Raw genomic sequence first — 16,104 nt, 5'->3', positions numbered from 1 at the left:
ATGAATTCGAATAGCTTGCCCTCCACTTTGAGGTACAATGCACACATGCATAGAGGATATAAAAAAGACATGGTGAACAAGTTGCATATCCGGTCAAATGACCAACAAGCATATTAGGCGAAATCCAACACAAGTCCATATTAGGCCAAATAACCAACACATAGAGCAACAAAACACTTACGAGGTCGGTGATTCACGCTTCACTTGGCCATCGATTTTGAAATTGTTTGTAGAAGTCGCAATACTTGTTGACGACCTCTTGCATGTTGGCCATCCACGGGTGAGCGCCTTCGAAGTATGAAGATGGGGCACGTTGTTGCAATAGTGATCGAAGTGCTTGTGCTGATGGAACCAAGCATGCTCATTCGTCCAAAAGGTTGCGCCTTTTTGCTCCATGCCATGAAACGGATCAACGCTAGTGGCCAGTCATGCATCACACAACACTTCATCATCCCTCACATTAAAATTCTCTTCCTACTCTTCTTTTTTAGGTCGGCACTAGCCACCCAGAACTCATCCGGATCAAGCTCTGTCTGCTCGATATCTGACCACGCCTGCTTCCGCTGGGAGTTGTCCACTTGTCTGTCCTCGAAGCTGCCTACCTCGTGGAATATGTCCAACATCTTCTCATCGTCTATGGTGCCGCTCCCGGTAGAGAGATTTTGGCAAACAGACACCGGACGCCTGTTGGATCCATGCTTAGCATCAGCGACCAGACAAAAGCTATGGTGACGGTGGCTCGGTGAAGTGCTACTCCGTGTTGAGGTCGACCGTATAAGGCACGCGCGACACGGCAAACCTGAAGGAGGTTGAAGAATTTTCCAACGCACACAGCTGCATACCGGCGCAGTAGTACAACCCCAATAACTGCTCGGCCAGGGCGACGACTGCACAAGCGTTGCCACCCACCTGACCACCTTCTTATGCTTACAAGGTGGCGGCTAACCGGCCGACACATATGCTAACTTCCCTGCTCCTCTGTTTGCGGTAGCGATCGATGCGTGTCACCGAGTTAACCTTGCAGGCATCCACCATCGAGGGGTCCTCTGGCTTTGGTGGTACAGTGTTTTCTCTGTTAGCTCCTCTAGGTCCCATCATGACGACGAATGGCGAAAAGGGCAAGAACTAGGATGGAGGGCAGGGGTAATCGGAGCGGAGAGATTGGGAAAGGGCGGGATTTTCACACGGAAACATTGCGAAATGGTCCAAATGCGCGAGCTCCGCCTCAGTTTTTGCTTGGTATGGATTGTTGGATGCCTATGTGGCTGAGGTTCGAACGCCCGGAAACCTTCGCCAGCTTTGCAACTGGGTTTTTGGAGTTTCGAACACCAAGACGTGTTCGCGAGCATTTGAGGCATGATGTTCAATGGCAAAAAAGTACCATGCATCTTGGTCCAGGTGTTTAGCTGTGATTTAGGGATCCACGTTGGAGTTGCCGTGACCCCCTCTGCCCGCGCAAATGAGATCGCTCATTCTGAGTGTTAAGGTAGTGATTGCTAGCCGGCGATCACCTGGGCATGCCCATTAAGCGGTTTCGAAGTGAGTGTGACACACTAGTTTTAGGAACCTTCTTGATCGGTTTTGGGAACCTTCTGGAAGATTTCTAAACCATTTTTTTTTCATTTCCTAGTTTTCATTTTGGTTTCTTTTTTTCCCTTATTTCAGTGTTCTTTTTTTCTTCAAAATTTCACAAATTGCAAAGAATGTTCAAAGTCTTCAAAAAATATTTGATTTTTAAAAAAAATCATTTTTCTGATTTGTTTTCATGTTTTAAAAAATATGCTTGGAATTTTAAAATTTGTTCACAATTTCAAAAATGCCAAAAATTGAATGTTCATAAATTTCAAAATTTGTTCAAATTTTACAAAACATTACGCGCAATTTATAAATTTGTTCAATTCTTTAAAACATTTTTACTTTTAATCCTTGAACATTTTTCGAATTTGTGAATATTTTTATTTTCAAATCCTTGAACAATTTTTGGAATGATGAACTTTTTTCGAATTTGCAATTTTTTTCTCGAATTTTTTTTTGAATTCATGAACACTTTTTTAAATCCATGAACAATTTTTTAATTCGTGAATATGTTTTAAAACCCGTTAAAAAGTCAAATGAGTTTTTTTAGTTTACAAGTTTTTAAATTCTTGAATTCTTCCAATCCACAAACATTATTTAAATTCATGAACATTTTTTTAATTATATACATAGATAAAAAAACGACCTGGGAAAAACCATGTGTGAAATAAATAACCACGATGCTGGGCCGGCGCACTAACCGGAGGGTGTGAGCTCACGCTGCGGGCGACGCGAGCATAGGCTAGCGATAGAAGCAGCGCCCCTCTGCCTGGGCGTCGTTTCAGGGGCAAGCCTAACCGAGCGAGAACACAAACCAAAGTCCATTTGCCTCACAACGAGGCGAGGGCGGCGGCGCGGACGACGACTGCCGCCTTCTCTCCGGTAAGATCCGCATCCCCTCTACCTTTTTCTCTGGTGATGATGGAGCCCTCAGCCTGCCCGTCCCCTTCCTCCGCCCCGACACCGGCACCTCCCTCCGCCTCTCCCCTCCTCCGCCCGGCCCCTGCTGTCCGGAGCCTTCCTTGCAGTCTTTGGCCAGAGATGCTGCTTGTGCCACTGGGGTGGGGTGACCACTATCTCCTCACTGGATTTGATGCCGTTGCAGACTTGCAGTTAGTATCTGGTTCTGAAGAACATCACATAGATGATAGGAGACAGATGTGGGATAGGGTATCCTAGGTCCGCCGCTGACAGTTCTTCATTAGCTTTTGATTAGAAACCGAGGCATAGATTGTATAGAAGGTGCAGGGTTGAAGCTGCTTGATTCGGCATAGATCATTAAAATTGGCTTTACAATTTTGGAAGCATGATTTTCAAGTTCCCGCTTTTTCTTTCCAAGTCCAGCGGCTGTTGTAGAAGTTGACTGAGCTACCTTTAGTCTGTGCACTTGATCTACAAAACTAAGTAGGTGAGTTGGTAGTGGTGGATGAAATTGCGTAAGGATGGAGCAGGGGGAGGGGTCGTGTCTCGGGCTAGAGTATGGGGTGGAAGGGTGATGTGGTTCGTCTGACGGACCCAACAAGGCCGGATAAAATGAGTGCCGATCCTGCCGCAATCAACAGGATTGGATCGCACCAAGCCAAACATAAGGCGGAGCAGAGGCCCCGGTGGGGAGAAATGGTGAAGAGCGAGGATTAACTCAGGGGGCGGTATAAAGGCAAGCCCGCGTCATCACGATAACACAAAAGGGACAAGATCGCCGCACTCTTCGTCTTCTCCTCTTTCTCATGCGTTTGGTTCTAGTGCCTGGACGCTGGTCTAGAGATTTTCCTCGGACGACCACAAGGTGTTTGTTCAATTGCCCGGTACAGGCTGAACGCTGCTTCGTCATGAACACTGATCATGGACTAGATGCAGCGAGGTCGTACTTTTGTGATGCAACTGTAGCTAGTTCATGCGCACTTACTCTGGTTATCAACAAATCTGTTGCAGGCCAAAGAAACCATAGGTGGCGGGAGGATGGAGGTGAAGCTCAAGGACCTTGTCCCGGCAGCGACTAACACAGTGAACACGACGTTCATCGTGGTCGACAAGGCGCCCCGCCCGGCCCAGGCAAACGCGCACGGCAGGGAGGAGACATGCCCATCACTAGTGGCTGATGAGACGGCGGCGGTGCATTTCCTTCTGTGGGGCACCGAGTGTGATGCCTTCGAGCCTGGGGACATCGTGCGGCTCACGAGTGGCATCTTCTCGTACCATAGGGGCAACAACCTGTTCTTGCGCGCCGGCAAGCGAGGACGAGTGGAGAAGGTGGGCGAGTTCACCATGATGTTCGTCGAGACGCCCAACATGAGCGAGGTGAGGTGGGGGCCTGATCCAGGCGACCCAAGGAAGATGGTGCAGGAGGCTGTCGTGTCGCCCTACTCCCAAGTCTTCAAGCCGCTGCACTGATGCCTATCATTTCAGGCTTCCAGCTCATTGTTGCTCCAAGTCTCATTAAATCTTATACAATACTAACCGTGGTAGTAAATTATGCAATACTAACCACTTGCTGAATTTTGTATGCTTTCTCCTTAAAGTATCACTGGGCCATCGTTTTAATGTCTTGAGATATTTCTCATGTAAACGGAGCTCATAGAAGATTTAGCAAGCCATATACCAAGCTGTGTTGATGTGAACAACAGTGTAACTTTTTCCCTGAAAGGCTCAAAATACAACTGAAGTTGTAGGCAAGAGTTTGATTATATGTTACCAAGATAATTTTTTGTGTTTATGAAATTGCTCAACTGTTGCTCTGATAATTTGATTACAGAATGGTTGAAACACAGAAATGCACTGAAATTCTGATGGTTTTTTATTTCTGCTTTTCCTTCTTGGCAGACTTCAGGTTCTTGAAAAGGCCTATTCTTGTCCATGCACGATACTCACACAACCATACTGCCTTCCTTTCGCAATATTCATTCTACAAGTCATTGTTAATTTGTTTTATTCAGATACTCTTAAGTCACAAACAAAGTCACAAGTCCTTATTTCACCTTCAGATCTTATATGTAATATCTTTCTCATATTTCATTTAAGCATACTGGATACTAGTTGCTCTTGTCAGCATTCTCATATCGTATGCATGCAGTTTTAATTTTTGTTTCAGGTATTGCCGAACAAGTTTATTCAATTCAGTTAGTTTGATGGCTTATAATGCCTTCTACACAAGCATTCCTGTTCTAACTACTGCTCTGGACAAGGATTTATCTGAAAAGACAGTGGCACAGAACCCAGAAATTTTACTTTACTGCCAGTTTGGAAGGTAGATTATATCTCCTTTCATTTGTTGTTGACAGCATCCTTATGTTCTATATGTTCTGTTAGTAACTTGGCATATGCAATAAATTATCTGCAACTTTTTGGAATCAAGTTTGTGTTGCCTTCGCTAATATGTGCATATTTTGCAGGCTTTTAATCCAAGTACATTTGCTGGTTGGTTTGATCGATTATTATATCATGTGAGTACATCGTTGGCGCACCATGCAATGCTTCTAGTCTGCAAATGACAGTTCCAAAAAATATGAAATAATTTTCATGCATTTCACTAGAATTATGAGTTCTTAAACTTAGTAAGTGGTTACTGCCAACTTGTGTTGAGAAAAATAAATCTATGAACTACTTATTTACTTGTTATTTACTCGCTTTCCTTCACTCGTACGAAATGTGGGTACATTGTATTTTCAGTGTGATCTGTTGTGAGCTAGTATGTATGCTTCCCTGGCTTTGTATCCCCCCCTGGAACCTCTCAAAATTATGATGTAATAGGGTAGTCCTTAAAACCCTGGTGATCTTCGTCTGTGGCAGCTACTCTCCGGTTGCCGGTGAGTGCTGTTAAACAGTCTTTGCTTTGGTTTTGCCTTGGCTTTAATAAAAGTTGGGGCGGGGGAAAACCCCTTTTGTTTCAAAAAATTGTATTTTCAGTGAATGGTCCCCTGTTATCTACACATTATTAGCCACTAATGGATGGTGCTCTGAAAGCTAGCAATAGCGGGCATACTTGCGGTGGATTGAAGTTAATTCACGATCTGCAATTTTTCATAGTTCTTTGGTTCTTGCTGCTGTTACGCGGATGGGTTGGTGCGGGTTGCAGTGAGGGGGCAAGGGAAGTCTTATTAAAATAGAAAGGTCATGGAGAGGAGACTGAACCACCAATTTGTAATAATGCACAGATTTTGACGTGGCTGATGAGAGGTTCTTCTTTTCCTGGTTGGTTTCAGGCAATTGTTATTTTCTTAATCACCACTCATGCTTATGCCGATGAAAAAGGTGAGACGGAGGAGTTGTCAATGGTTGCTCTCTCAGGAAGTACATTGTTGCAGGCGTCTGTCTGTTGTGACATTAGAGATGAGGTGAGAAAGCAAAGATCTTGAATCATAATGCTTATAACAACCTATGCATTGTAGACTATACTTGTTCTAACGCATCTTTCCATTTTGCAGTTCTTTCACTTCTCTGCGGTTTCTGCCAAATGGGGAAACTTTGCTGCTTTCCACATCATAAATTTCTGTATCGGCAGTTCAGCACCATACCAACTGCTGGGATGTACACTATCATGTACCGCCTTTGTAGACAGCCGCCATACTGGATAACAATGGCGATAACAGGTATGTATTGCTGTCATGTTGTTTTTGCTTGGTTTATAATTGCACACACGTTTCTCACAACGGCATGATATCAATGTTTCAGCTAATCAGTGGAGTTGGCATGGGTCCTGTAATAGCTCTGAAATATTTGAAATATACATAGTCCTAGTGCTATTAACATTCTTGAGAAGACCGAGCAATCACGCGGCCCTATGTATACCCTGGTAAATCTGGAATCTCAACTGAGGTCAGAGAACGATAATTCGACCAGCTCCATATCGACCGACGACCGGCGTCGGTCAAGAATAAGAGCTCAGTTTATGAGCCCCTGCTGTCTGATTCTGCTATGGCATCCAGGAGATCAGGAGATCACTAGCACCGTCATCATTTGACATCTTTCATCCAGCTCAGTCAAGGGTTGCAGCTGCTTATCCCAGAAATATTAAAACCAGTTAACCTTTGGTTGTCATTGTAGTAGCACAGGTCATACCCTCAACAAAGAAAAATGGAATGACAAATAATAGAGGTCAGTTGAATTAGATGTGTTGTATAGTACGTAGAAAAAAAGTGTGTCGTATAGTGCCATTAAGGATTTTCTAAATAGAATATAGATGAAAATAAGCAGCTTGCAAGGATGAGGAATGCTAATAATTTGGTGGGAAAAATAAAATTCTGCGATAGTCATTAGTATTATCTAGAATACGAAGTTGTATGAGTGGGTGCAAACAAACAAATATAAAAGGATCACGCTTGTGCATGTGAAGTTGTGCACTGAAGTCTGGAGATAAGGATCATGAGATGTGCACCTGCAGAAACTTGTACTCCCTTCGTCTGAAAATACTTGTTATTAAAATGGATAAAAGGGGACGTATCTAGACGTATTTTAGTTTTAGATACATCTCTTTTTATTTATTTGATGACAAGTATTTTTGAACGGAGGGAGTATTTGCATTGTTCATATATATAATAATACCCGCAAAAAAATATAATAATAAAACGATGAAAACCGTACGTTTTGTACCTCTTGTGTTTGTTGCAGCTAGACGAAAGATGAAAAATTAAAAATCGTGGCCGCGAAGCTATCTCGAACCAATAGCAAACAATCATGCGATCTTGACCCTGAAAAATCAAAATAAAATAACGTGTGAGCACACTGAACGCGTAACCGCGGCAGCTGATTCGCAGGCAGGACCCCACCGGCCACCGGACCGCCTGTTCCACGCTCTCATCCACGCGTTCGTCGTGGCTCGCGAGCGCTCCCTCGCGACACGGTCAGCGATCAACGGCAGCCACACACACGGCATCTCCCATCACATGGCCCGTCGCGACTCCCGAGCGACCTAGAAATTTCCAGGTCCGTCGGTGCGTCCCACGCCCCAACCCCCAACCCGAGACGGACGCGCGTCGCGTGGCTTTGCCGACCTACCTACCGTCCGCCCGCCCACCCACCCGAGCCAAACCGGGTCCGGATCCAGCCCGACCCCACCAGCTCAACCCCTTTTGATTTCCACCGCCCAGCGCCCACCCGCCCGCCAGCGAGGCGAAGCCGTGTCCGGTAAGGAACCGGTTGGCGCCAGGCCGGCTCCCCCTCCCGCGCCGGCTATAAAACGCGCCCAGGTGCGCCCTCTCCTCCCCGCGCTCCGGCCCCGTCTCTCCTCCGACCTTTCTCGTTCGTGACGGGCCGCGCCTCCTCGCGTTTGAGCGACTGTTTCCTTCCCCTTCCAATTTCTCTTTTCCTCGTGACGATTCGTCGCGTCTGATTTTATTTCATTCACCCGCCGTCGCCGTTGCCTTGATGTGCTCGCAGGGGATTCGAATTCGACGACTTGTCTCTCCTCCGCTTCCGTGCGAGTTCGGGAAGCGATCGATCGGGGGATTCATCCGTTTGGTTTGCGAGTCTATCTCAGAATCTGTTTCGCGTGTCCGCTTCTGTTTGCAACTGTGGATCATGTGTTTCTCGTCGTGTTCGCATCCGCGCGTGCAGGTTGAAGGATCGTGCGTGGTTTTTGGAATTGGGGCTTAATTATGGAGCCGGAGGCCGAGGCAAGGTCAGTTTCCCGTGCTCGTTCAGATCGCTTCCTTGGTTCCGTCACCTGCGTTCGTCCGTGATTCCAGATTTGAAATGAATATGGCCCGTGTGATCTTCTGGTTCCCCGAGGGCTGTGGTTTATTCCGTGTCATCCGTTAGTGCGGGGTGTGTTAATTCGAGGCCCTCGTGGAGGATTCTTGTTGTACCGGCTGATCTCGGTTTTGGTATGTCTTTGTCCTCTCACCCTATGTAGATGCAGAGGAAGCCAGAGGGTGCGCTAGTTCTACAGAGGTGGAGGTTTGATCTCTTCTCATGATTATTTTGATTCATTGGTTGAGGTTCAGCGGCTGTCCTGATATGGTCAGATCTTCTCGGGTGATGAAGCTTAGGATCTCTTACCAACCTGAACCTGCGATCCGCGTGTGGATAATATTAATAAATCCCTCCCAATTTTAGTTTCTTGGTCTGCACACTAGTCAACGGCAATTCTGATCTGAATTCGTTGGTTCTCCAGGAATTATAATTTGGATTACACAGCATAGCAGGAGCCGGGAGCAACATCTGCGTTTGGATGATTAATTGCCCCCTCTATTTAATTCCTCCATCTACACAGTTCAATCTTAGTCGGTTTTGATTTAGATTTGTTGATGGTTGTCCAGAAATTGGGATTATACGGCTTAGCGGGAGCGACTTGTCATCTTCCTCACCTGTGTTTGGACGATCATTCCCTTTCTGTTCATTTTCTTTTCTCCACAGTTCAGTTAGTCTTCACACAACACACAATTCTGATTTGGATTTTGTATTTGTTGCTGGTACTCCAGATATTGGAATTATACGGCTTAGCGGGTGGCCCCTATTTTCCCTCGTCACGCCGGTTCTTCTGTGGCTCGACATTTTCTTACTCGTCAATAATATAATTGGAACATACCAGACAAGTTTCTCTGCCTTAGTTTGTCATTCTCAGCTCTTGCAGACACCATCTTGGAAGGGATATAATTTGAATCGGTGTTGTGCTGTCTACCTGACCTTCCCAGCCCAACTTCGTCATATAGCATTTACCTCTTCCTCGTTTGAAGCATGCTTTAGTTGAGCCTAGTTTCCCCCTAATTTACAGAGACGTATCTTGCTCGTTGCAGGTTTGACGAATGCAAGTCCAACCTGATGCTGAGTTCTGTTTGCAGTTCTTTCTAAATCTAATCAATTCATTATTACTTAGATAACCTTTAAGATCTTCTCACTAGGCAATATTTTGAATTCAGATTTATCTCAAAGGTTCACGAATGGAGCTTCAAACTTGGCGAAACCTACAAACAAAAAAGAGACTCGTCCATTTTTAACTCTTGCCTCTTTTTCTTTATATCACGTAGCTACTTTGTTCATGCCTTTGATTTAGGCTTTTTTGCTTCTGCCCCTGTGATTGCAGATATATTTTAGCCCAGAGAGTGTTGGCAGTGAGTCGAAATCTGTTAAAATCGTTTGGTTTGCAATCTATCTCTATGCGTTTCAATTTGTTATCTGTACACTTATCCTGTCGACTGCAGGCCATATTTAGGAAGTTTGTGCTTATGGGCAAATCTCTTTACAGTGAGTCAGGTCAGTGTTCTATCAACGGTTTGTTTGGTTTAGTTGTGTTCCTCCACACATTGGTTGCAGGATTGGATCTGGAATGTGGAGATCCCTATGATGTTGTATGTCGGAAGGGGATTTGAGCAGGTCAGATTTAAATGGCTATCGCCGGTGTGGTCTTCTGGTTCTCATCACGCATCATCAGCTAATATGAGGTGGATTGGAGGTCCTGGTAGATTCTTATTGTAGCAGCTGATCGCACTCTTGGTGTGTGTTTGTGCTCCTTTGCTTGCAGCAGATGCAGGAGTGTAGTAGTTCTGCACAGATGAATCATAGGGTGGAGGTTTGGTTTCTGTTTGTCGTTTTGATTGATTGGATAATGAAGCTTAGGATTCTTGCCAACCTGAAACTTGTGATCTGCATTTGGATAATGAATTTCATCTCGATTCAATTTATTTGGTCTGTGCAGTACAATTTAGTCCTTGGCAGTTCTGAATCCATTTGTGGTTTTCCAGAAATTGAGCTTAACAAGGTTTAGCAGGAGCAACCTATCTTCTTGTTGATCAGTGTTTGGATGATTATGAACCCCCTATATTTAAGTCTCTGCACAATTCAACTTTAGTCCCCCACAGTTTGATTTGGATCTGTTGCTGGTTGTCCAAAAATTGGGATTATATGGCTTAGCGGGAGTGACCTATCTTCTTGCTGACCTGCGTTTGGATGATCATTACTCTCTGCTTAATTTCTTCTCAGCTCAATTAGTTGTCCAACAATTCTGATTTAGATTTGTTGCTGGTTCTCCAGAAATTGGAATTATACGGCTTAGCGGGTGATCCTATGTTTCCTCAGCATGGCGGTTCTTTCTGTGGCCCAACATATCTGACCTTTTGTCCTCCCTTGATAATTGAACTTTCTAGACATTTGTTTCTTAGCCTTCCTTGGTAATTCTTGGCTCTTGCAGATGCTGGCTTGGAACCGAAATAATTGGAACCAGTGTTGTCTATCTGACCTTCGTGGCCGAGACAGGCTTACATACCCTTTACCTCTTACTTAACCTTCACCTCAGCATTTGATGCATGCTTTAGCTGAGCCTAGTTTTCCTCCTATCTTATAGAAAGGTATCTTCCTTGTTGCAGGTCGTAGTTGATGAACTCAAGTCGAACCTGGTGCTGAGTTGAATCTGTTTGCAGTTCTTCTAAATCTACTATTTCCTCAAGTCATCATAACTTAGATAACCTTTAAAATCATCTTACCAGGAAATATTTTGAATACAGATCTGCAAAGGTTCAACAAAGGAGAATCAAACTAATGGAACATCCTACAATGAAAAAGACTATTTTAACCCACCTCTTACTTTTTTATTTCACGTAGCTACTTGCTTGTGTCTTTAATTTATGTTTTTCTTTCTACCCTCCCTTTGGTGTTTGCAGATTGAGCCCAAACCATGCTGGTTGTGAGTCGGAATCTGTTAAATCATTTGGTTTGCGGTCTATCTCTCTTTCTGGATGGATTTGTTGTTTGTACTCTTGATCCCTGTGCTGGTCTTCTGCGTGTTATCAGTTGCAGGATATATTTAGGAAGTCTGGGCCGCAGGATATATTTGGATATGTTGGTTCTCCAGAAATTGGAATTATATGGCTTAGCGGAGAGACACATCTTGCTCTGCTTTGCGTTTGGATAATTATCACTCCCTCTGTTTTGCTCTTTCGTCTCCACTGTTCTGTTTTGGTTTCCCACAATTCTAATTTGAACTATTTGTTGGTGGCTCTCCAGAAATTGGAATAATATGGCTTAGAAGGCGGTCCTATTTTGCGTCGTGGCAGTTCCTTCTATGGCTAAAACTTTTCAACCTTTTTACTCTATAATTGAACTCTCTAGACCTTAGGTTTTCTTTGCCTTGGTAATTCTCAGCTCTTGCAGATACCGACTTGGAAAGGAATCTGCAGTTTGGAACTGGCGTTGTTGTCGTCCATCATCCATACCTGACCCTAGACAGGCTTTTACTTGTTCCCGCTCATTGTTTTATCCATGCTTTAGCTATTTATATATAAGCAGAATTTCCCCTAACCAAAAATTTATAGAAAAGGCCTCTTGCTCGCTGCAGGTTGTAGTTGAAGAACTCCTTTCCAACCCGGTAAATCCATCTACTGATTTTCTAAATCTACTAGTATCGTCTTATATAACCTATAAATTATCTTATAAGACAATATTTTAAATACAGATTCATATGCAAAACAAATATATGGATAATCCAGAGCTTTCAACTAATGGCACATCCTACAACCGAAGAAGACTCTTACCTTCCTATTTTCTTTATTTCATTTATTAGTTACTTGGCCATCGCTTTGATATAGGTTTTTGCCCCTGCCCTTCCTATGGTTGCAGATTGTTCTTTAGCCCAGGCCATGTGGGCAGTGACTAGCTCCCCATGGTTGTTATCTGTACTCTTGATCCCTGTGCTCTCTAGGTCTTCTGTGAGTGTGGGTTGGCAAGATATAATAGTTAGGAGTTTGGGCCCAAACCGCTCTGTACATGGAGTCAGGTCAGATTCTTGTAGACAGTCTGTTTGTTTAATTTGTTATGGTCTCTACAATTTAGCTTGCAGGACTGGATCTCGATCTGGTCTGGAAATGAAGCTTCATATGGTGTGTGAACGTATGGTGAAGGGTACTTGAGGCAGGTCAGTTTCCCATGTTTGGTCACATTGATTTGCTGGATTCCTCATCTGTGCTTGGTGACGTCAGATTTGAGTGGCTATACCTTAGTTCCTTGATTTATGTTTGTCTGATGGCTGTTTGGGAGCTTCGTTCTGGATGGAGGAATCTTCCTCGACCACAAAACAAAAACTTAAACCTGGACTCGATGCCTTGAAGAAACTATGGTCTGATTTCAACTGATTTCCCAGATTTCCTTGATTTCAACTGATTTCAACTCGATGCCTTGATTTCAACTGATTTATGTTTCAACTGATTTCCCAGATTTTATTATGGTCTGATTTTCCTTGAAGAAACTATAAGTATGCCTGTCATTTGGGCCGTTCATTGATTTGCATTATTGGAGGTTTTATTGCAAGATTGTAGAGTTGGGTAGTCAGTCAGCGCTGGGACTTGGTGAAAGCAAACGGGCTTCCCTGATGGTTTTGACTTCTGATTAGTGATCCTGAAGCATAATGATATGGTCTTTGTGGTAGTTTTCAGTTTGAACTTGCATTCAGTGGCCTCATATCTTTGGTGCAGCTTGGAGTTGGTAGTGTGCACATCTGATTCTTTCAACTGTCCTGAAGCATCTTACTTGGTTTCTGTTCTGCCATCTTACTGGTTACGGTATCTTCTTCAACTTGCATGTGGTTTGGATGGAATATGATCTCATCTTCTGCTTGAATCAAGAAAATGCTAGAAGTCTCAAACAAGGGTCCGAAATGGAAATATCAGTTCGTACTCAGTTTGTATAGAAGATTATCAAAGTTTGATTTGACTATAAATTATCTGGTTACCATACTGTTTCAGGAAGTTTGGTTTTGATATTTGGCTGCTTGTATCTTTCGACTTGCAAATTTATCACCCAATAGGAAGTAAAGATTGTATGTACATGAGCTCTGAATGCAGTAAAAATGTTAATGCATATATATATATGAATTGGTCATGCTTGGATTTGTTCTACATACTGTTGTCCATGATTGCACTTGGTTTGTTTATGTATATAATTTTATATATACACACGTTGTTTAGGTTCATCTTATGACACAAAATCAACTTTTGGTGTGCTCATATTTTTTACTTTGGTGATAAAGAAAGATCCCACGCTCGCACTTGTGTTGGTTGGCCTCCTGTAGTTGGGTATGCAGAAAGAGGTTTAGGAGTTATTGCTATATATACTAAAACTTTGGATAGTTGGAAGTTTCTGAGCTTGGAAGCTTGAACAAATATTTTGCCCTGAACATGTTCACTGAATATGATTCTGCTTTGTTGGTATGGAGTTGATTTTCAGAAGTGATGTTATTCTCATTGGTACTTCTCCAGTGAGATCTGGATTCTTCAATGCATCTTCTCGATTTGGTTAAATTGACACCTAGCAGAACAGTCTGGCTAATTTGATGATTCCTGAACACACTGGCTAATTTGAGGATGAATCCTTCTGATTACTTCCAACATATGGCAGTTTGTTTTGTACTTCATCCTGGATTTAAAGTCACAAAGCGCTCACACATCTCTACGGTCCTCCAATGGCTAATTTGATCTCTTTACGCAAACTGCTGATTTGATCTGGATTATGGAATCTTCCATTACATATTCTTATCTCTAATGGATAATTTGACCTTCTTTACCGTCAAACTGCTAATTTGATATGGATTATGGAGTCTTCAATTACTTATTCTTAAATCTATAATTCATAGCGTTCACACATCCTCTAATGGCTAATTGACCTTCTTTGCCGGTGAACTGCTCTGAATCTTGAACCACACATTCTCTTCAATTACATATTCTTAGTTTTCTGCCTACTTCCTAGTTTTAAATTAGTTGGCAACTAGCAGAAGTACTAATTTGATGATTCCTGCCGATTGCATATTCTTAACTAGAAACTTAGACAAACCCATTCTGTTTCATACTACATAATAAATCCTATATGTAGATTTTAAGGACACAGAAGTATCTGTCTACACATCTTACGGTCCTCTGACCCTTTATAATGGCTAAATCTTGCAAAGCTTTCTCTGTGCAAAGACTTGAATCACGCTCATCCCACTAGATACATTAGTCCATTCAGGTTCTGGAATTTATGGCATTCTTTGTTTGTGCCTCGTGTCTGTGTTATGATCTTCCAAAAATGTTGCGTGAATACTTTATTGCCAATCGTGTGCCAATGCTGCCTTTGGTTGATTGCGTGGCTTGTATGCTTTAGCTGAATGTAATTGTTTGTAGTGTTGGCTGTTTTCTGTGTTTAAGTAGGAGTAGTTTAACACTGCCTTTGCCGGTCCCAAGCCCGGATGAGAAAATGTGGAGGGGACTGCAGTTAGCTCCTCTGTATCCTTTGCATTAGAACTGTCATGGTCTCCTAATATTTTACATTGAGTAGCAGTGAATGAAGCGAGTAGAAGTTGCACAGATTGTCTAGTCGAATACCGAATCGTCACACAATGTGGTGGCAAGCTGTACAAGGTCGGTGTTTTACTTGCGTTCCCTGAAGGGAAGTCGTGAGTGTATAGGAAGCCTTGCATGAAAGGCCTCCTGTACCACAATTGTTGTGGGTAACTGCTTCCCTAGAAAATGCTGTGGTATTGCTGTGGTATTGCGTGACTGGTCCTGGATGGTAGTGGTAATCATTACAGTGATTCAGGAGTTGGGAAATACGAGTGCATTATTACAAGTTGAGTCAATGAGGTTAGCAGAGGAATTTTTGTAATCTGTAAAAGCAAGTTCAGGGAGTGTTCAGAAATACGTATTTTCAGTTGAGTTAATGAGGTTAGCAGAGGTGTTTTCCTTGTCAAGTTGTGGTTATCGTTCACACAATCTCATTTTGCGCCCATAAGAAAGTCAGGGATGCAGATATGGTGGTTCATTTCAGAGTAGAAATTCAAGTCCGACGAAACTGAAGAAGCTTCAACCACTGCGATCCCCTCTGGAGACGTCCTTCATCACCTCGTGTGTAGAGGTAGCTACACACACCGGCAGTCAAGCTTTGCGCACTACTGTAGATGTTGCTGCAGTTTCGGCAGTATACAAATTCCAACAACAGAGTCTGTCTCATCTCGTAATTTCATCGCGCTGTATCTTAAATCTTATCAGCGCAGATGCTAATATATGTTGTTGAATCATTGGCGAGTAGAATGTCCGCAGTTGTTTGTCGAGTGGATGCTGATGTCCTGGAACTTTTGGATTATTCGGCATAAGTGACCCTAACCGTTGTGGGGTTCAAACTGTTTTTCCTTTCTAAAGCATAGGACCAGAATGCATTGATCCATGAGTAACAAAAATATTGATAGACTTACTTAGGATATACATCATCTTCTTCTTCTCATCGTCGTGCGGTGCTGGCGGCGGCCATCTCCCTTGGCGTCGCGGAGCTGTGGGCGTGCGCGGCCAGGTGCGGATCTAGCGTGGCGACGAGCGGTGCCTGCGGTCTGCACGGGATGGTGGTGCTCGGCTCAGCAGCGTCTCGGTGGTGCTCTGGCAGCTCCTGCCATTGTGGATCCAGCGGATGGCGGCGGCTTGGTGACTCCTGGCGTGTGGATCCAGCAGATGGGGTGGCAGCCGAGGGCTTCTGCCTGTTCAGCGGCGCCCTCTTGGCGGTGCAGCGGCTACTGCAAGCTGCCTGGGCTTTGGGCCAGCAGCTCCGCGCTGCGGGATGGGGCAGGGTGGCAGCCCCCTCCCG

General features: G+C 43.8%; 1 protein-coding gene and 1 long non-coding RNA gene across 2 annotated transcripts; both read left to right on the top strand.

Moving 5' to 3' along the window:
• Positions 1-2,367: 2,367 nt before the first annotated feature.
• LOC119348813 (SOSS complex subunit B homolog) lies at positions 2,368-4,293 on the top strand. Its single transcript, XM_037616799.1, has 2 exons — positions 2,368-2,457; positions 3,508-4,293. Exon 2 carries the CDS (start codon positions 3,535-3,537, stop codon positions 3,964-3,966), a length of 432 nt encoding a protein of 143 aa, XP_037472696.1. The 5' UTR covers positions 2,368-2,457; positions 3,508-3,534; the 3' UTR covers positions 3,967-4,293.
• A 3,466-nt stretch (positions 4,294-7,759) lies between these two features.
• LOC119348812 lies at positions 7,760-15,547 on the top strand. The gene is made up of 2 exons (XR_005169125.1): positions 7,760-11,869; positions 11,957-15,547. It is a non-coding gene; the product is annotated as an uncharacterized LOC119348812 (long non-coding RNA).
• The last annotated feature ends 557 nt before the right edge of the window (positions 15,548-16,104 follow it).

The sequence above is a fragment of the Triticum dicoccoides genome, chromosome 1B (genome assembly GCF_002162155.2).
Source record: "Triticum dicoccoides isolate Atlit2015 ecotype Zavitan chromosome 1B, WEW_v2.0, whole genome shotgun sequence".
Classification (NCBI taxonomy): domain Eukaryota; kingdom Viridiplantae; phylum Streptophyta; class Magnoliopsida; order Poales; family Poaceae; genus Triticum; species Triticum dicoccoides.
Note: the sequence above shows the minus strand (reverse complement) of the source record. Positions and strands in the feature narration are given on the sequence as shown.

Coding starts and splice junctions, on each gene's coding strand:
- LOC119348813 (XM_037616799.1), top strand. CDS start 3,535: ATGGAGGTGAAGCTCAAGGACCTTGTCCCGGCAGCGACTAACACAGTG.